The sequence below is a fragment of the Apiospora marii genome, assembly GCF_038362585.1.
Source record: "Apiospora marii strain CBS 49790 chromosome Unknown utg000004l_segment0_segment0, whole genome shotgun sequence".
Taxonomy (NCBI): Eukaryota; Fungi; Ascomycota; class Sordariomycetes; order Amphisphaeriales; family Apiosporaceae; genus Apiospora; species Apiospora marii.
Window position 1 is genome coordinate 486,518 of NW_027117375.1, and position 20,683 is coordinate 507,200.

Sequence of the window (20,683 nt, forward strand, 5' to 3'; positions counted from 1 at the left end):
GCATGCCATCTGCCATAATCATTAAATTTTCAAGGTCCGCTACATATCTACCTGACTCACTGTCTCGAGTACCAACGCATCAAGCAAGAGTTTCACTCCAATTGCTCGAAAACACGAGGTTGCTGAGCGTCACACCCAAAAGGTGATAGCGTAAACTTAGTTGCGTCCGATGTCTGGGGGTTACGGATTGGGAGGGATGGAAGAACACAACACCGCCGTCGCCGCGATCGCGGCACGGGTTCGCACTTTCGCCGAGAGACAGGAGAAGTTCCGGGTCTACCACGGCTCCACCAATAGCACCCGCAAGTCGGACCGCCGCGCCGACAACACCGTCGACACCAGCGGGCTGAACCATGTGCTGCAGGTCGACGACGCGCGCAAGACGGCCCTCGTCGAGCCCAACGTGCCCATGGACGCCCTCGTCGCCGCCACCTTCGCGCCGCGGGAGCAGCGCCGCCTGCTGCCCCTCGTCGTCATGGAGTTCCCCAACATCACCGTCGGCGGCGGCTTTTCCGGCAGCTCCGGCGAGAGCAGCTCCTTCCGACACGGGCCCTTCGATTCCACCATCAACTGGGTCGAGATCGTGTTGCCGAGCGGCGACGTCGTCCGGGCCGCGCAGACAGGCGAGCACGCCGATCTGTTCTGGGGCGCCGCGTCTGGGTTCGGCACCTTCGGCGTCGTCACGCTGCTCGAGGTGCAGCTGCGCGACGCGACCGACTTGGTCGAGCTGACGTACCAGCCGTTCACTAGTCTGGTCGTGGCGTCGGCGTTCATGGAGAAGCAGGTACGAGAGCCCGCCATCGACTTCATCGATGCCATCGCGTTCTCGCCCAAGTCGACGATTGTCTGTCTGGGACGTTTAGTGGAAGAGGTGCCAGAAACCGGATCGAACCGCCCCTCGCAGTTTACCCGGCGCGGCGATCCTTGGTTCTATCTCCACGTCGAGCAGAAGACGAAGAGCGCCAGAGAGCCGATAGTCGATTACATACCGTTGGTCGACTACTTGTTCAGATATGACCGAGGGGGTTTCTGGGTGGCCAAGTACGCCTACCGCTATTTCTTCACGCCTTTCAACCGCATCACTCGGTTTGTCCTCAATCGCTATATGCACACTAAGGTCATGTATCACGCACTTCACCAGAGCCGGCTTGCCGATGACTACATCGTCCAGGATGTAGGTGTTCCCTTTGACCAGGTGGGTGCGCTGCATCAGTGGCTCGAGGATGAGCTGCCGACGTACCCGCTGTGGCTCTGCCCGCTGCGGGTGCGCCGCGACGGGCCGCCCGAGGAGACACGACACGGCCTGCACGCCGAGTTCGCCGACCCGGGCACGCCCGAGTACCTGATGAACTTCGGGGTCTGGCGGCCGGGCTCCCTGGACCACGGCGAGTTCGTCGAGCAGAACCGCGGGCTCGAGTGCAAGGTGCAGGAGCTCGGCGGCAAGAAGTGGCTCTACGCGCACGCCTACTACACCGAGGACGAGTTCTGGCGGTCGTATGATCGGGACTCCTACGACGCCCTCCGCGCCAAGTACACGGCCACCTACCTCCCCAGCGTCTACGACAAGGTCAAGGTCGACGACGCGAAGGGGAAGGGGGAGCCCAAGCCGCTGGGTGGCGTGCGCCCTTTCCAAGGGCTATATGGCGTATACAAGGCATGGCGAGGCGGCGAGTACCTTATGCCCTCCAAGAAGCCTAAATAGATCGCCGGCATGAGAAGTCGTTATTTCGCGGGGCCATGTCTCAGGGCCTCTTGTGTATTTCAAGTCCGCTTGGAGGGACGTGGATGATGGGGTTCAAGCCCATGTCGCAATACCCTGTTTCTATTAAGTAGACATCACTGTAATTACCATAGTGGCCCAATATTGCCTGCCTTGTGTCGGAAAAGCACGCCATCAGACTATACCTACACGGAATGGCTCAATGGCGTCATGCTGTTGAATGTCTACTGGTTAAAACTTATGCATCGATCTGCAAGCGTTCCCCGCATGCAACAAAGTCACAGGCGGGGCATAAAATCTGATATACTTACTAATGTACCTACTGCCTTACCCATCGTCCTCGTGCGCTACCACGGATCGCTTCATTTCATGTTGAAATCGAATTCTTTGAGACAGTAGTGGACGAATCGGATTTATGGCAAACATTGTCGGGTATTACTAACCAACTGTTGGCCAAACAAGAAGTCGGAAGCCGTCATACAGCATGATGACGGTACCCACTGAGCCGGGTGTAGCATCAGCACGCAATCATGGTGTAGAGTTGAGCCTGCGCGATAGCTTTGACTTGGAAAGCCACCATTCTTTTCAGGAGAGCGCAGATGAGGCGGCCCAGACCCTCTTGGGGCCGTCGGAGCCAAGCCTGGGCGACGACGGTGATGACGCCCATGCCCACCACCACCGCTGGACGCCGCCGCGCAACTTCGTCTGGATCCAGGTCGCCATCATGTCCAACGTCTTCCTGTACGGCTTCGACGGCACCATCACCGCCGCGACCTACGCCGTCATCAGTTCCTCCTTCGGCGCCACCAATACGGCCTCTTGGCTCACCACCTCATATCTCGTCACCAGCACCGCCTTCCAGCCGCTCTACGGCCGCGTCTCGGACCTCTTTGGCCGTCGCCTCTGTTTCTTCTTCGCCACCGTCACCTTCGCCCTCGGCTGTCTCGGCTGCGGCCTCGCGGGCGATATTGTCACGCTGAACTGCATGAGGGCGCTGGCGGGGCTGGGAGGCGGCGGGCTCATGACGATGGGTGAGTAGCACTCTCTTTCTAACTCACCCAGAGCCCTTATCCTCGTCTTTAATTGGGTTGCTTCATCCGACCGACCGGATAGACGTGCTAACTCCATTTCTTCAGCTACGATCATAAACTCGGACATGATCCCCTTTCAGAAGAGGGGAATGTATCAAGCCCTCCAAAATGGCGTCACGGGCTTCGGCTACATTTGTGGCGCATCGCTCGGTGGTGCCATTGCCGACACCATCGGCTGGCGCTGGTGCTTCATCCTGCAGGTGCCCATCTCGGTGTTCGCCTTTGTCGTCGGCTGGCTGGCCGTCGAGGACCCCAAGGTGAACTTGGTCATAGGCTCGAAGACGCTCAAGGAGACGTGGCACGTCGTGGACTTCTCGGGCGCCCTGCTCCTGGTCACGGCGGTGTCGGTGCAGCTCGTCGGCCTGAGCCTGGGCGGCAACGAGCTGCCCTGGAGCAGCCCCTGGGTCATCGGTGCTCTCCTGGGGAGCCTCGCTCTGTTTGCCCTCTTCATCAGGGTGGAGAAACGTACCAAGGCGATCCCCATGATTCCGCTGCGGATGCTCAATAGCCGACTGCCAATCCTAATACAGGTCTCCAACGTCTGTGCCGGCGCCTCGGCGTTCGCGGTAAGCTGTTTCGACCGAGACCATTCCTAAAGCCTGAAGATAGAGAAATGCTGACGAGCGCGCGCGCCAGTTCCTGTTTGTCCTCCCGCTGTTTTTCCAAGTCGTCCTACTCGACTCGGCTACCCAAACCGGAATGCGACTCATGATACCCTCCCTGGCCGTGCCCATCGGTGGGTTGATCGCGGGGATCGTCATGTCCCGATGGGGCAGGCTCCTTACCCTGGTCCGCGTTGGTGCAATCCTCATGGCCGTTGGGAACGGCCTTGTCGCATCCCTCAAGTTCGAGGACTCGTACTGGAAGTACTTCGTTTACATATTCCCTGCCAATTTTGGCCAAGGCATTATCTTCCCGGGAATCCTCTTCACCGCTCTAGCTACGTTCGAACACTCCGGTAAGTCCGCTCTTAACCACCAGTAGACGAATAGCATCAATAAATACCCTTTCTTTTCTGACCTTGCACACATATAGACCACGCCGTATCTGCCTCGACCGTCTACCTCATCCGGTCCCTAAGGGACCGTTTGGGGCGTATCGATCACCTCCGCCATCATCCAGACGACGCTCAGCGTCCGGCTTCCCGAAGCTCTTAGCGACATACCCAACAAATGGACAGTACGACCCTTTCATACTTCTTCCTTTTGCTACTCTCCACCTTTGATGTAATCGTGGAGTAATGCGCAGCTGACCTAATGACCCAACCCAAAATAGGTAATCGACGATGTGAGACACTCGGTTGACGCTCTCCTGCGTCTGCCGCCAGACGTGCAGCTAAAGGCACGCCATGTCTACTACCTAGGTTTGCACTACTCCTTTGCCGCCTCGTCTGCGTGTGCCCTGATCGCGCTCTGCACTGCACTAGCTGCACGCGAGAAAGGTCTTCGGAAAACCAGCTCCTGAATTTGGTGACGAGTCAAGGCTGAACTGGGCTCTCTTATTGGCCATAGACCGAGTTGAGTTAGACGAGTGCACAGATCGAGTGGAAACATCAGATACGGAAAGAATAGATGGTGTAGAGCAACTTGGATTTTCCCTTGCCGGTACGCCTTACTTGATGTAGCCTCACGGTTGCCAAAACATTAGCATACTTCTCATATCGAGCCATAAGCTACCTGTGTAGGACCATGCCGCCCTAGGAACAGGCTCGAGGAACAACCCATCTCATTCTATACCTCGGAACCCTCATCATAATACTCTTGGTATTGCCGGTATTCCCCACCGATCAACTCAATCGCGACGTCAGTCGCATTCAGCCACCCATCCTCCTCTACATCTTCCAAGGTAGCGACATCGAATCGATGGCCAACCCATTCTCCATAGCTGCCGATGTCTGTGAGGCCAGATGAGTCGTTGGTGAACTGTGTCTGGACAAAAATGGCTTGGCCGAGGTGGTATCCGCAGGCGGCAAGGTCTTCTTCCACGACATATTCTTTGGCTGTAAGATTGCGAAGAACGAGTTTTGCCGAGGTAGGGGGGAAGGCAGCAGGAATCTCGGCCATGAGGAGCTTAAGGAGCCGCTTGGCCAACTCAAGGCTTCCATGTTCCCGGCCCGCCATGTCTTGGCCTGCGCCCTCGTGGCCCTCGTTGGCTTGGTCCTCAGCCTCTTGGTCCTCGATCTTTTGGCCATCATCCTCCTGATCTATACCTTGAGTCCAGACACCCACCCAGAGGTCTTCGTTGCCAAAAAGCTGCTTATTCTCGGGCTTCCGGGCCCATTCGTACAGGAGATTCCAATACTTATTGTCTTTGTCGCCGCTCATTCGACTAATCTCATCGTCTGTTGCACTCTGTTCGACTTCCTGAGGCATGCCCCGAGCATAGTCTCCTACCATGATGAGACGATGACCGGACCATGGCGCAGCAGCTCGAATCATCATACCATGGATCTTGGGTGCAAGTAGGCGGAAGAAGTAACTGCAGGCCATAGCGAGGCAGATGACGTCCATCTGCTGCTCCAGCTCGGGATCGAAGTCCATCGGTGGGTATATCAGATCCATCATATCCACGCCGGCAGAGTCGCCTAGGTCAGGTTTTTTGACAGCCACATCGTCTGCGACTGCATCTCGACAGATCAATTCCACAATTTGATCGATGATCTCCTGAGGAAGGCCAAGGAGACTGGCTTTGACACTGTGTTGTAACTGGGTTTAGACTGGATAGCCTCCAGTGGTCTGAGAGATGGAGAGGGTTACCTTGATCTCTTGGAAGCAGCAATAGCGTTGCTGTCAAATGTGACAGGAGTCCATTTGGGCCGTTTGAGGAGGTTCACCAGAACCGGGCCAGGGAGGAACGGAGGAAATTTCATATTGCTGATCTGGCCAATATCCTCGCGCCTGTCAATGTCGACGAGTCTCCAGTACTGTCCCATGATGTGCTCAGTGACGTGTTTGGTTCTGCAAAGAAATGAGAGGCTGGCAAAGACAGAAATGTTGCAGAAGTAGGACACCTGTAAGTGCAAAGAAAGGGTGCAAGAATGGCCTTTGTCTATACTTATGTGAAGCAAAACCCCCACCTTGCAGCTGCCAATGTAAACAATCATTGGAAGTGTAGCTTTGTACCGTGGCTGCCTACGTTTAGTCCTCTCGTCGTCCAATAATTAAGCCCGCGGTACGGAGGTAACTCTCAAGTACCCAAGTTCATGCGAGATATCATTTTCTGGCAGAATGCGTGAAGTGGTACATTATGTACCATCTTTTGTTAGGTAATTCGGGCACAACCACTCGTCACTGCCAACAACTTTATCCACAACAAAACAAACCGCGTTCTATGTACGCAGTGATCTGTATTTTTCGCTGGAATACGAAAAATGCTAGAACGCTGGCGCCATAATGTCTTCCTCCAATGTAAAGGCTTGAGATCCAGGGTCGCCGTTGATGCCAAACCTGGCACAAGTCCCCGCCAGCATCCAAAGTTCCCTTGATGGCCTGCAAAACCCATCGTTGATACATCAATGGTGACGAATCGACTACCGAGGGACACATCATTGGTACCCGAAGTCTTCGAAGTCTTCGGAGTATGATAAGTCAGCATATCTCAGAAGTTTCTCAGGATGGAGCAAAGAATAGCTACTTCGAATCCGCCACTATTATGCCATAAACTGCCCAGGGGACATAGGTGAGTGCGCATCATTGGCAAGATATAAGCACCACAAGACGACTCATACATTGGGTAGCCCCGACGTGATAGATACAGTATCATCAACACTGCTATGTATGGCATCAGTGATACCGCTGGTTCGAAGTCTTCTTGGGCTACTGGGGGAAGGCTGTGAACTTGACCGAAATCAGACGCGGTATCAATCACGCTTGCATCCCAAACCTCCGACTGCTGTTTGTCGCCTGTGTTCCGGAGCAAAGCCAGAACTTGGCACTCTGCAGTTACCCTGCCTAACGAGACTCTAGGCGACGGCCACACAATGAACTCTGTGGACATAAGTGTAGAGAACCCATCTGGCGGGCAGCATGAACGAATGGAAACATTCCATAGATGATACTAATGTATAAGCTCGGTTCTCTCACTTCTCTCACAAGCCCACGGCCCCCAGCCGGGACGTCATACCTCGGCGTCGGGAGAGTCCATGACAAGGTCCAGATATTGGTTCCTGTGCACATGATGCTTCTGGATACGACATCACTCCACTGTGGAGTTGACAGCCTCTGCCCCTGGGCCATCGCCGTCGATAGGCGCGCATAACACCTTACCCCAATTTTCCCCACGAACCGGGCTCGGGGTAACTAATCTGGGGGAAGCGGCACTGTTGACCCCTGTCTGCCGGGACGAGAGCTTCAGGCCACCTCAGCCGATTGATTCTTGTGATTGGTGGAGTTGACCGCCAGCCAAGCGTGAGATGAGGGGAGGTTGGGCTTGGGCTTGGGCTTGGGTTCTGGAAAAGAAAGAAGAGGAACTCCAGCTGATTCCATATTGTAGGTAATAGCATTGGACTATTGGGGGTAAGGGTATATAAAGAGTGCATATGGCAGCGTGACGGGCAATCTTCATCCCACTGCAGATCCAGCATCTCTGTTTTGGCAAGATGGTCCGCTCCCTGCTCTGGCCCCTCGCGGCCCTCTCTCTCGTCTCGTCCTTTGCGGGCGCAGCTCCCACAGAGCTCACCAACGTCACCATCTTCACGCCGCCGTCCGACTACACCGACCCGCGGGTCCTGTATGCCCGCGCCGTGCAGCTGCCCAACAACGACCTGCTCGCGACGTGGGAGAACTACAGCCCGGAGCCGCCGCCGGTGTACTTCCCCATCTACCGCTCGACCGACAGCGGCGCCACCTGGGCCGAGATCGCGCGGGTCCAGGACGCGGCCCTCGGCGTCGGGCTGCGCTACCAGCCGCAGCTGTACGTGCTGCCCGAGCCCGTGGGCGACTTCGCCGCGGGCACGCTGCTGCTCGCGGGCTCCGCCATCCCCACGGGCCTCTCGAGCACCATGCTGGAGCTCTACGCGTCGTCCGACTCGGGCTTGACCTGGGAGTTCGTCAGCCACGTCGCGGGCGGCGGGCGCGCCGTGCCCGACAACGGCCTCACGCCCGTCTGGGAGCCGTTCCTGCTGGCGCGCGAGGGCCGCCTCATCTACTACTACTCGGACCAGCGCGACAACGCGACGTACGGGCAGAAGCTCGTCCACCAGACCTCGTCGGACCTGCGCGTCTGGGACGACGCCGCCGCCGCCGCCCCTCTAGTCGACGACGTGGCCTACCCGACCTACACGGACCGCCCCGGCATGCCGACGGTGGCGTTGCTGCCCAACGGCCAGTACATATACGTCTACGAGTACGGCGGCGGGCCCAACCCCACGACGACGGACGGATCGTACACGTTCCCCGTCTTCTACCGTCTGTCGGCCGATCCCGAGGCCTTCGGGCAGGCGGAGCACCATCCCCTCGTCACGACGGGCGGCGACGTGCCGACGGGGTCCCCGTACGTGGTCTGGACTCCGGCCGGCGGCGAGGACGGCACCATCATCGTTTCGTCGGGCTGCTGCTCCGAGGTCTACATGAACCGAGCCCTCGGCGCCGAAGACGCGTGGGAGAAGGTGGCCACGCCGGCTGGCAGCTCTTACACGCGGTCGTTGATGGTGTTCCAGGAGGACCCAAGCTACGTCTTGATTGCCGGGGCTGGGAAGCTGCCCCCAAGCACGACCAACTCTGTGCAAATCAGCGTCATCAAGGTCCAATGAGGTTTCCTCGACAAGTCCAGATACTCAATCCCGTGGTCAAATAAAATACCAATCTATTCTCTAATGATGTTATCCCCAAAACGCCTCTGCAGTGTTATTGTCACTGCCGCTATATCCCCGAACTCCTTGCAGTGTTGACAAGCCGGATTGTGGCCAGCCATAGGTTACGAGATCCACGTCCTATTATTGACTGCATTCTTCTCCAAGTACGAGTACACCTCGCCGTAGTCCTTGCACACGTGTTTCTGCAGACTTAGGGTCAGTGTGTGTCTTTGTCAGATGTCCAAGGGGGTTACTCACCGCATCCCAGCCGTCACTGCCGTCGAATCCCTCGGGGAAGGTTGTCTGTTCGCCCTCTAGTGCGACATCGCCGGAGCACATGATAGCTTGCCGCAAGTAGTCGAAGCAGTGGTTCATGTGCCATGTCTCCATCAGAATCTGGGTGTTGTTCGAGGTGATGGCAGCATACGTCTCTGCGATGGCATACTGTTGTTCACTTGAGTTAGTAGTTGCTTGCTGCTGATGCATCAGGATGCCAATATCACTTACGAGACAGTGCAGCTGGTGTGTCATTGACGTCGTGACGACAAAGTCGTCGCCATAGCCAATCAGCGGCTTGGGCAGATCGTCGTATTTCGCCGAGTTGTTGATTTTGAGATAGCCCAATCCCGCTGCGAGTTGATTAGTTCCCGGGACATGGACGACAGTACAGACAGGGTGCACTCACGGGGTACCAAGTCGAGCCACTTCTGCTTGGTCTTTTCGGTGAAGAACTCGGATGTGTTGTCGGGCATGTAGAGTGGATCAGGACTGAACGTCTTGATCTGTTGGGTGACTGAAGTATGGGGCGAGCTTCAGTCAGTCTTCATCCCCGTCATATACTTGGGCATGCAACTTACATCGCGGTGCGAATCCTGTCAAGTCCCCTGTTCCCTCGAAGCGGTGTTCCGAGGACTGATTATTGCCGGCGCCTGTGCCCGAGCCGGTGCCGCCTCGGTGGTGCCGCTCCACAAGCAGGCCAATGACGGCGAGGACCAGCACTATGTCCAACAACCAGCGGTAAGGTTGCACTTGCAGCGCCGCGAGGGCTCTTTCGCGGCGAGGCCGGGGCTGCTGCAGGTAGTCCTTATCGAACACGTCCAAATCGGAGAGCACATCGTCGTTGTCGTCCGCACGCAGACTGTCGTACTGCTTGTTTTCCCGCTGGTTCTTTGCCATGTTGTCTTTCCGTTTTGTCAATACCTCTCTCGTCCAGCATGCCAATCCAATGAGGGGTGTATGATATACGCAGCAGCAGGCTGTGGGTGCACTGCGAAGACATCTTGCATCGGCATTTGAAGGCGCTTGTAGGGGATTAGAGTGACAAGTATGGTGGAGCCCGCGATCCTTGTTCTGACGCTCAGGCGCCTCCTGCGACGTTTCGGGTCAGGGGCCGCCATCGTGAAACTCCGAAACGCGAAACGCTTGGCAAGGCAGCACCATCTATTGGCGGCGATTGGGAAAAAGGATATAACAGGACGATATGACTCTCTTCGCGGATTGAATCTCGACCGTTTCTAACACCATATGGGACGAGCTTCAGATTAGCAGGTGGCTTGAAGGTGGTCGCAATCCACGTTTCTGCTCGGCCTGCTGCTCGTAATGGGATCAATCGACATGACAAATATTTGACCCCCTGAAATCTCTGGCGTGCCAAATAAGACAACATCGTCCAATGATTCCGGAGAGTGGCATGGCTATGAGCTGAGATAGTCGACTCCCGGAGATCCCAGTCATCCACCACCGTGCTCACATCTTGACATAATTATTTGCAATTGAAACGCTTAACGCGCCTTTCTGGCCATCGTCTTGGGAGAACGGTCACGCCACCTTGAAAAGCAACAGAACCTTATGTCATTGACGCGGTTTTTGTTTTTGCCGCTCTTACTATTCTTCACAGCATCACATCTTCGAATCGACACTCGAACAGGTGCATGTTGGCAAAGACAGTAATATAGGGTGCTTACCGATTATATACTTTTATGTGTACTGTATATATGGGACTTAAGATGGTCAGCCGTATCTCTGTTCTGGTAAACCGCCGTGGTGGGTGTAGTACGGTATATCAAGTAGCCAAATGTTTGTGCTGTTCCAATCCTATGTGCAAAACGCCAAATTCAATGAAGAATTAGCGATAAAGGGTCTGCTTGTCAGCTTATCATGTGCAATGTATACAGCTCAAGCGAACCAAGGTTAGGAGGCAAGGCAAGTTGCTAAAACGTATGGCATTTACTAAAAGGGCATCCCGAATAAAGCTCATACCTTGTGCCATGGACAAAAGCCAACAGAGCAATGATTCGATATTGCTATTTCGAGAGCCAGCTATAAATAGAAAGAAGAGAAAAGTAAGATCCTATCTACCCCTGAAATAGGGGGAGTGTCCAGTATACCCTCCACCAATAGGACCAGCTCTAGGTGTTTCCAGAGCTCCTACTGGTTTGTCCATTGCTTTGGCAACCGCCTCTACCTCGATATCCGATATACAGTCATCACTTCCCGACTCTCCAAGAAATGTTCAGTTTCCTACACAGCCAATATCACCTAAAGGATAAAACGGGTGCTGGTTTCGAAAAGCACCTTCGGCCGGTTTTTATCAGAAATATAAATTAACGGTTGTCCATTAGACACTCTCTTCGTCCTTTTCATTGAACATCCAACGGTCCAACATTTTCATTGATGTATAAAGACCATCAGAAACGGTGAGCTAGACAAAGAAGTTTGATATCCAGATGGTCGCCCTCCCAGGGCAGCAATATCCTCTGGTTTCCCGCCTGGGGCTGGAAGAATGGTAGCGTTACACTTTTTGTAGAAGCCTGCTTTTATCATTGCATATCCAGCCATTAGTGACTTTGAGCAAATTTCCAAGAGCCGCCAGCGTGGCCATCTTCAATATTCACTTTGCTTCACATTTTCTAGCCCTGATACTTGCAATGACCGAGGGCTGGACTAGCTATAGTTGAACCTTAACACCATTAGTTGAAATACACAATTCAACTTTACTCACTGTCCCCTAGCTGTGATTGCTCCAGTGGTGTCCATCAGGGATATCTGCCTTCACTAGCAACAGTCTGCAAAAGAATTGCCTTGGCAGCTCCTGTCTCCAGTAGCTTTAATGTCACTAAAGACCGCCTTCGATAATAATTTCTATCTCCTTGCACAGAACAATCGCTAGCAGATCGATTATCTAGGCTCAACACCGAAAGATGCCGGATAACCGGCATCCTGTTATATATTCACACACGTTCCCCTGACACAGCATTGACGGGGGCTGACAATCGCCATAATTGAAATAATCGATTATTGACTCAGTGCGATTCAGTAAACCATTCAGTAAATGTATAAATTCAAGTCACCTTTCCCAGTACGTCATGTGGAATTCTTCACCTTCACACCTTCACACCACTTCCTACCACCACGCCATTCCCTATCATATAAGATGCACTCTGGCCACGCTTCACCCGGAGGTGTCTTTCTCCCTTGACATTTTCTCTAAAAGTCAACACCAGACAATTATCGTGACACTGTCTGACCCCCAAAGGCCTAGTGATGCCACCAAACACCCACTACGAAGCTATCTCACTGGCATAAGTACTGGTTATCCGACTGCTTATTCGAGTGGTTATTCCAGTTAAAGCTTGGTTACTCGAGCGGTTATCCGAGCGGTTATTCCAGCGGTTATTCCAGCGGTTATCCGAGACAGGTCAGTCCGTTGTGTTGAGCAGTCACCCTTCGGTCACTAACGAATAATGTCACTACATCGCAGCGAGCCGAGCTACACCACACGCGTACACGAAGTCCGAGAGCAAGATCCTCTGCCCACCATGCCCCTAAGCAAGAAGGCGCACGAGGTCGCCGATGGCATCATCCTGGGCATCGCCATCGGCGCCCTCGCCGTGGCTGCAGTCTGGTGCCTCGTGCTCGGCGCCAAGAGGTGGCAAGACCCGAGCAGCGCGGCGCTGTCGCCACAGAACCTGAACTTGCTGGACTTGCGGGCGCTGCAGGGGAGGATGCTGGCGTAGACCTCGACGAGAGGGAGGAACAGGGAGGGGAGGAGTTGGAGATCGCTGTCGTCGTCGTCGTCGTCGTCGATACGTGGAAGTAAGACGACGAGCACATATACGCGGAAGCAGAAGGCTGGACGAGCTGGTAACAATCACGATACCAAATAGCTGGTTTCTTATACGAACATTGCTAAGTTAAATCACTTTTTGTTGAAACGATGCTGGTTGAACCTCGTTACTTGTGAATATCGCCAGTCGACAACCTAAGTTCTACACGTAGAGCAATATCATGTGAAAAGGAGGAGCTCCCCGGGGCTTTGTGGATGCTTGACCGTATGTATTCATTACGAAAATACAGATCAACAACGCATAGACCAAAGGTTGTATTGCGGGCGACAGCAGCTGAACGAACACTTTGTAAGCATAGCCGCCTGGCTTGAGGCTGTGCCTCAGGCAGGCTGTTAGTACCATCGTATGGCAGGCGTTTATCTCTCCACCGGAGGCCTCGTGCACGAAATGGGCCATAGTGCTTGAGAACGGGTCTGTCCTGACGACCGCTCGTCGACAGAGTAGATAACAGTTGGGTGCCAGTCAGGTGGCAGGAGGGCTAGCCAGCAAGTGCACAACGCTGGCTACTGTATGCAAGTAGAGTGGTTTGGACAGTATCGCTCGAAATGTCGCGCCAACAGGGTGCAAATACATGTGGTCCTGCCTGTCATCAAGCCAGTCAGGGTCAGGATGGGTTGGAGAAAGCAGAGGGTGGAGGGATTAGGGCTGAGCCTACACGCCGGGTGTGTGTGCATGCGAAGACTGAACCTCACTGCTCACCTCTAGGTAATCTGCCCTACCCTTGCTGGTTGGTACAGTAATGGACCTCGGACGTCGCTTGTATGCAACATGTAGGCATGTAGATGTGTTATGCATGCCTGTACACCGCCAATTGGCCTTCTCTATTGGTCCTGATCGACAATTCCCATCCACGAAAAAAATACGTGGTCGTGATGAAGATCCCAACCGCATCCTGGTATAGCGCGGGCATGGTTGGGCACTGACGCAGGGACTCGATCAAGAAGCGATTGAGTTAAGCACCTCGAGGTAGCTGCTTGAGGACTAAATGTGGATAAACTAACAGGACCCTGAGGTCGCTATTCTATGCACCGAGCAGGCCAGTCTGCAATGCGATTCTCCCAAAATGCCATCCCGCCTATCATACTAACTTAGCTGCTCGCCGTGGCCGGCCAAAGCGGAAAACCGAAAATGGGATAACCATAAAAATAAAATAAACAATAGACACGTGTCTTCGCTCTAATGCTGACCCCGACGCCCAGCCATGCATGCTAACGCTCCCTCTTGCTGGAAATGAATATCTTGTGCACCTGGAATCAATAACACCTTCCCAATGCACCCTCATGCCCGAAACCAGAAACACCGAGAGGCTCCACATACGCTGTAAGCAAGGGAAAAATAAACAAAAAAGTAGTTGTGGCCGTAGAATACAGAGAGGGCGTGCAGCAAAAGTCTGGAGCTAATTGCATGTGCTGTGAGGGGTATATGGCGGCAAAATAGGAGTCGTGAGTACAAGCAGCATTTGCGCTGTCATGAATACATGGGGAGATGGAGGGCAAAAAAAGGAAGGAAAAAAGAAAAGGACGCTTGTACGCGTGGTGTGGGAACCCAACGACTGCTGGTTGGGGAACGCCATGTGGATATAGCGTGGAATGCGGCTTGCGTTATGCGTCGCAAAACCTCACCAAGCTTGCAAGCCAGGCAGGCCCAGGCTATGGAGACTCTCTCACATGCCTGACAGTAGTCGCAGTCTTCGTCGTCGTCGTCCAGCCCAAGCCTCTTGAAACGCGCAGCGCAACCTCCACTTACTCAATGCCAACCGCCACGTCGTGTTTTGGCAGGATAACACCCATCGAAGGAGACAGGCGGCGAGGATTGATTGGTGTCTTGTGCTGGTCGTTCTAGCTGGATTCGTCCGTTCCTCACACCGAGACCGATCCACCCGCAGGCAGTTGACAGGCCTGGTTGCATCGCGACCTCGGAACTTCGCGCAGTCCAGCCTCGTCGGAGAAAGTTCTTCTAGAAAGCTGCCGATATCCACCTGCCCGGTTCATGTTCGCCGGCAGAGTGGGGCCTTCTGTAGGCAATCATAACTTTCTTTGTTATGGAGGCCACGATCTCGGGACTTGCCAGGTTCCGCCCCACGGGTTACTGACGAAAGGGGCGGGTCGCGCCTGTCCTTGCTGCTTGCCGTTTTTCGCTGAGCGCCCTGGTTTTTGGTTGTGTAATGGAATGCCGCAGACCCGTCGGGTGCAAACTTTTCTTTTCCGCTCCGAGGTTTGGCTCCCATGCCAGTTTCACCGACACGATAATTCCACCCCTGTTCGGACCACAGTGGCCGGTTTGACATGGCAGCCCTAGGCGCTCTCTCTGCCCCGCAACAGGAGCAGAACCCTTATTCTTTGGGCTATGCGGCGCAAGGAAGTGCATGGGAGAAAAAAAATAGGGTCGCGGGCGCTCGAATCCAAGCCTCGAAAGCGCTGTAGTTGGTAGTAATGGTATCGGGAAAAAGGACGAAGCCTTGGCTAATTTCAGAGGCTGTCCTGCGTAATAGGAATCCATCTAACGGGGACTCCGTCGGAGCCAATATCGTAGACCTTTGAGTTGAGTTGGCGGGGTGGCAACAGCCAGCGTGCATGTCCTTCTCGCTGATCATCCAGCTTGCCGCGTTTGCGCATTAAGTGTTCCATAACCGCAATGCGGATGAAGTCGGAGTTTTCGCGGATCTCTCGCTGCCGTGGCCCTGGGGGAAGAGAAGATGTTGAAACTGCCTTGGACGATTCTGGCGGTGACGAAACAGCTCCACGATTGGCTGATTGCGAAGAGCTTCTGGAACGTTGCACCTTGTAAGTCTGCATCTGGATCGAAGCAGTGTAGCTGCGCGTCGACGTGGCACCTCCTGTCCGGACCTCGAGCCTAGCGCTGCTGGTAGGATTGAGATAGCGACGCATCGCCTCGGTCGGCTCGTCCTCCAAGACGGGCGGCCGTTTCTCGTCCGTGAATGGCACAGTGGGATCGACGGTCAGAAGTGATCGCACCAGTAAATCCTCGGGTGGGATTGATGATGATGTAAATTGAGAGATAGATTTGGCGGCAGATCGCAAAACTCGAATCGATGCCGTCAAGTTTGACTTGAGAGCCGTCTTGAAAGGTAAGAAGACAGTGTTTTGCTGTTTGTCCGAGCGAGCTGGTAACGGATCAAATACCCGGAACTCCACCTGGTCGGCATCGGCGGTAGACTTGGAAGACAGAGGGTGGTCCGGCTCTTCGCCCGGCGGAGAGGGTAATGGTTCAAGAGACCTGCGCGGTTGGCGAAACCTTTTGCTTCTGGGTGTGATCGGGCTGTCAAACGAAGGCATTGTGCCAGTACCCACAGAATCGCCTAGCGACGGCAGGCTTTCGAACGAACCTGGCCGTGATGATAGAGTGGATGTGAAAACACTGTCGGAAATCGACGCGTCCTCCTCCCCGAGCTCGTCCGGGGGGCTCAGCAGCACATCTAATGGACTCCGGCCAAAGGGGGACATGCTGGAGGGCGTGAAGCAAAGTTCCTGGCTCAGGTCTTTTTCCGACACTTGGGATCGAGGAACGATGGAGTCGACCGTCATGCGCGCTTCTTTGCGCTGACGCTGCTTCATACTTCCACGCCTGTTAGGCGGCGGTATATTAGTCCCAGCCAAGATCGCGGCGACAGAAGGCGGTACGGCATCCGGCGATCGCATTTCCCGCCCTCTAGACCCTGTGCTCGACGACCGCCGGCCTGGCTGGCCATGATATCGAGATTTCATGTTGTGCTTGTTGACGGCTTCTGTCTTTGACTTGACGGGTATCTGCACCGCACTCGTAGGCGTCATTGGACGTGCTGTCGCATTGGCTGTCGATGTCGACTTCGGGAGGCTGCGACTCGGCGAAGCAGCCCTGCTATCCGGCTCCTTGCGCTTGCTCATTTTCTCGGTCGTATATCCAGACTGCGAGGATATGGGGGATGGTGGGTTAGAGTTGTCTTTTGTTGTTGATGTTGATGAAGCATCTCTTCGCTGAAGGAATGCAAAGCGTGGCTTGTAGGGTGTTGGCGTTGGTGATGAGGTGGGAGAAAGAGGAAGTTGGGACTGGCGGGAGTAGAAGAAGGACTTTGGTGTCATCATCATCCTAGTCTCGGTGATTGGAAGGCGGGTTCAACGGCCGTTCTTCCCAGAAGCCTTAGTAGTAGTATCGCTGTCGGGTATCCGTAACCTGAGGGCTGGGACTCGCTGCTGCACAAGGGTTCTGCGGGGCATGCTAACGCCGCAAGGCACAGTTGGATACAAGACCAATGCCAATTCCAGCAGTCTCGACCGGTTGTCGGTATTAGTACACGCGAGTACCAAATTTTGGAACCAGTCAATTGAGTCGTGATCGTGTGCCGCAGGCACAGGGGTGGGTGATTTCAGTACGTAATGGCGCCCGCGCTGGATGCAGGACCCGTACAGGAATGATGTCGGTCGGGTGTGCGTCGATCTGTAATGTAACCAGGCGACCAAAAAAAAAAAAAAGGAACACGGAAGGGTATTTCGCAGGTTGCGCTCGATGATAGTAAAATGATAAAGATGCCCGGCTGAAAGAGAACGCCTTTGTCTTCCGGGTCGTGTAGAGCTTATGAGTGCCGATTCATCAGCAGGAATCCTTATCTCTCTGCTGTACCCTGAGACGGCGAACCTCGGAGGAGATGGGACTAAAGGTAGCCTAAGCCCTTCGCGCGGATGCAACGCTATCGGAGTACGGAGTATACCTTCCAGGCCCAGTGCCAGTTATCTTTTAATCAGGATATGGGACGAGGCTATAGTGAGAACCTCCCGACACAGGAGGAGCAAGTGGCAAGCAGAACTGGCAATACTGGGAAGCAGGACAAATAATAGGTAAGAATAGGTAGGGAAGCCAGACAGTCGAGGGAGAGAAGCGTAAGAAGTATCAATGTAAAGCAACCTATCTAGCGTAACAACAGTCAAGTCACACATGCCCCCGCTGGGTTAGATAGTTCGAATAATAGATCCCTGCACCCGTCGAATCCGTTGACATTGATGTTTGGTTTCCCAAAGGCTGTGCTTTGGTGCTTGGTGCTTGGGCAGGTAACACATCAGCCAACAGCCCTGGGAGGGGGGGCCAGTAGGGGGGGGGGGGGCTTGGCTCCTTGGGCTGGCGGTGTCCAGTGTCTGCCTGTGTCGGCAGCAAGGTATGTCATTCGAAGTACATGAGCTGGGACTGGGATATGCCGCCGGCCTGCCTGATCAGGAGGTGGGATCAAATTCTTAATAAGGGTCCAGCTGGGGACGTACCTTGGTTCACTTGCATACCGTATTGTGGGGGCCCAGTCGTTGCTTGTTTTCCAGCATCATTGTGAGGGTATCTGCAATCGGTACATAGGTACACCCTGAATGACATACTACATGCAAATCAATCAATCAAATTCAATTTGATGTTTGGATAAGGACACTTACAGTATTCAGCATAAGGGCTGCCCGACCCGACCTTGTTTGCGCAATCAAGTGATGACAGGTATCCTACGACATTGATGGTGGTCGGGCTGGGACCCCAGAAAATGTGCGCCCATCTCATCTCATGGCTCTCTACCAATGAACAAATGCAGTCGAAGATAAGGTAAAGTTTCTAGGCAGTACCCGCAAACTCTCGGATCTTCAGCTCAGTTGACTAGCAGGTTGGTCGAGCGAGCCTGGCTGCCTGGTTCATCGCCAATTCATTGGACTGAAGAGGCGGCGTCGCCGCCTCCGTTGTCAGAAACACTGCATGACATAAGTGCAAAGTATGATAAGTCAAGTCGCCATTGGGCTCTTGGGTTTCTCGCTATCATTGAACGGATAACGCAGGCCAAACTCCCAAACTGACCCATCACATCACTACCTCCAGCTATCTCAAATAAAAATAATAGGATGAATCCAATGCATGCGTCGCTTTCTTCTGAAACCATTGCAGCTGCAGCTGCAGTCTTCGGCGGTGACATGCTATTACATTTCTTCAGGCTCAGTGGACGTACTTACCTACTCCGTACTCCATGGATCTTTTTTCTTTACAAACAGAACCACACTTATTCATTCAGCCAACTCACCGTGCAGATGATTGGACGTCATCCCGTACAATTGGCACCTACAAGAGCAGAACCCAGGATCTTTCAAGATTGATGATAAGTACCTACTCCGTAATGTTGACTCATACAGGCACGAAGACCCTGTGGCTACTGACCACACCGGGTTGGCCCGCTGGGCCCAATTTCCCGAGGATTACTGTGAACCGCACATCGTGGGCAGCACTATCAAGTGAAACTCGGGAGTTCTTGTCAGCCCCGAAACTACAATCGAGCTTCGCATTGTATCCAACCTTGCTCGGGTTTCTCTTGCACCACTCATAATATAAGAAGCGATTTCTGTATATGTATGCGTTCGTGCCCTAGTAGGTAAAAGCATGCTCCAGTGCCGGGCCCATGGGTTTCCATCATCCGGGCCCATCCTGTCTGCTGATTGACCGCAATGTTCAACCGGAAAAGGATCGCACACACACACTCCCGTCCTGCTCCTCAGACGGCAGATCTGAGTGTCGCCCGGTGGAATAAAGTGCATGTACCCACATGGAGGCCCTCGGCTGCTCGGTGGCCGCCCTCGGCGCCCCATTACAGAGCACCAACATCGCGGAGTCCTTCATTCTGTCCATTGCTATAGCTACGCCACGGCCGATCTCACTATATCGTGCGGGCTTGAGCTTGGCGGGTAACCTTCAGTGCTGAACCGAACTTGCACTACTACTAGCTGCCCTTGGCAGATACCCAACACCACTATCCAAGAATGCCTCTATTCAATACAGTAAACTGCCAGACTGTCAGCTTCGATAGCATGGTGCTTCGCGTCATGGGCCTTGCTTGATTGGAGAAGACTATGCGCCTTAGGCCAGCGATGACAAGTAGTAGTGGTTCGGTAGGTAGTCGTAAAACCAGGAGTATGTAACGAACGACTTCACGCCCAACGGCCGACCCCAGTCACCCCACACTACACTCTGGAGGGCGTCCATGCGCAGAGCCGTAAGAGAGAAAGGTTCCCTTATCGCCCTCTCGTGATTGGCTCCTTCTTGCTCGGTTCCCTTCCCCGCGAACTGTCTTAGCACCGAGCTGTCGAGGAATAGGAATGGGCAAGTAGGTAGTCATACACCCACCATCAATCACCTCGTCCACCTCGTCCACCCTCCACCAGCGTGCAACACGTGTGTCTCCAAGGGGAGGCCGTCAGTGATGGCATTTGACGAACGACATGTGAGCCAGACAATGACTTGGTGACGAATGAAGGAAAGGGACACGCGGGGGGTGGAGGATGGGGGAATGGTGTGCGAGACTGTCCGAGGTCCCCGGGGCTGCATCCTTATCTATTTGTGCGACAGCATAAACCTCCAAGGCACCTGAACCCAATCAGACTTTCCATATTTATCGTCGGCAAGTCGATCTTCGCACAGAAGCAAGCACCCACAGTACGATCATCCGCAACGTAGGACAGTAATAAGTGAACACCACATATCAACATCCCCGACGAACTGCTTTCGCGGGGTAAAACGAGGCGTGGACCGGAATCAAGCCCGCCCGCTGCCCAACCGAACATTATAGACATGCGCTAGAGTTAGGGGTCACCCGTGTGGTGCATTTCCACCTGCTACAGTACTACAAGTAGCCTCCGATGCGGGCGGCAGGAGGATGACGCCGTTTGTCACTGGCTCTGGCGGGCTGCCAGCGCACTTCCGCGGAACGGGATCAAGAAGAATACTGAGAGTACAAAATCAGCCTCTCGAACTGTCTCCAGTTTTCCCCTTAACACCAGCTAAGTGCATCCATCAATTCCAAGCTATCAAGTACGAGATATGGCTTGGATAGATCCTATCGCCGGGGATCTAATGTGAGCAAGTATGGCGAGAGCTTCGGGTTTATGGGAAAAGAAGCAAGATGAAACTCTGATAAACCATCTACCGACCGACCGGCAAACACCCCGAC

The 20,683-nt window shown here is 54.1% G+C and overlaps 7 protein-coding genes across 7 annotated transcripts; 4 read left to right on the forward strand and 3 right to left on the reverse strand.

Annotated features, from left to right (window-relative positions):
* Positions 1 to 196: 196 nt before the first annotated feature.
* On the forward strand, positions 197 to 1,702 carry PG985_006091 (uncharacterized protein; the record flags this gene model as incomplete). The annotated part of the gene is made up of 1 exon (XM_066825860.1): positions 197 to 1,702. One exon carries the CDS (start codon positions 197 to 199, stop codon positions 1,700 to 1,702), a length of 1,506 nt encoding a protein of 501 aa, XP_066685467.1.
* Positions 1,703 to 2,207: 505 nt separating this feature from the next.
* PG985_006092 (uncharacterized protein) lies at positions 2,208 to 4,275 on the forward strand (the record flags this gene model as incomplete). Its single annotated transcript, XM_066825861.1, has 5 exons — positions 2,208 to 2,751; positions 2,857 to 3,377; positions 3,421 to 3,769; positions 3,893 to 3,990; positions 4,087 to 4,275. The coding sequence occupies 5 exons, from the start codon at positions 2,208 to 2,210 to the stop codon at positions 4,273 to 4,275; spliced, it is 1,701 nt and encodes a 566-aa protein (XP_066685468.1).
* Positions 4,276 to 4,541: 266 nt separating this feature from the next.
* Positions 4,542 to 5,351, reverse strand: PG985_006093 (uncharacterized protein; the record flags this gene model as incomplete). Its single annotated transcript, XM_066825862.1, has 1 exon — positions 4,542 to 5,351. The coding sequence occupies one exon, from the start codon at positions 5,349 to 5,351 to the stop codon at positions 4,542 to 4,544; it is 810 nt and encodes a 269-aa protein (XP_066685469.1).
* A 2,057-nt stretch (positions 5,352 to 7,408) lies between these two features.
* PG985_006094 (BNR/Asp-box repeat protein) lies at positions 7,409 to 8,560 on the forward strand (the record flags this gene model as incomplete). The annotated part of the gene is made up of 1 exon (XM_066825863.1): positions 7,409 to 8,560. One exon carries the CDS (start codon positions 7,409 to 7,411, stop codon positions 8,558 to 8,560), a length of 1,152 nt encoding a protein of 383 aa, XP_066685470.1.
* A 170-nt stretch (positions 8,561 to 8,730) lies between these two features.
* Positions 8,731 to 9,778, reverse strand: PG985_006095 (uncharacterized protein; the record flags this gene model as incomplete). The annotated part of the gene is made up of 5 exons (XM_066825864.1): positions 8,731 to 8,805; positions 8,861 to 9,046; positions 9,110 to 9,231; positions 9,288 to 9,395; positions 9,460 to 9,778. Coding segments are annotated over 5 exons (810 nt in total), but the record flags the coding sequence as incomplete, so codon positions are not given.
* Positions 9,779 to 12,345: 2,567 nt separating this feature from the next.
* PG985_006096 (uncharacterized protein) lies at positions 12,346 to 12,618 on the forward strand (the record flags this gene model as incomplete). Its single annotated transcript, XM_066825865.1, has 1 exon — positions 12,346 to 12,618. The coding sequence occupies one exon, from the start codon at positions 12,346 to 12,348 to the stop codon at positions 12,616 to 12,618; it is 273 nt and encodes a 90-aa protein (XP_066685472.1).
* A 2,579-nt stretch (positions 12,619 to 15,197) lies between these two features.
* Positions 15,198 to 16,814, reverse strand: PG985_006097 (uncharacterized protein; the record flags this gene model as incomplete). Its single annotated transcript, XM_066825866.1, has 1 exon — positions 15,198 to 16,814. The coding sequence occupies one exon, from the start codon at positions 16,812 to 16,814 to the stop codon at positions 15,198 to 15,200; it is 1,617 nt and encodes a 538-aa protein (XP_066685473.1).
* Between the last annotated feature and the right edge of the window lie 3,869 nt (positions 16,815 to 20,683).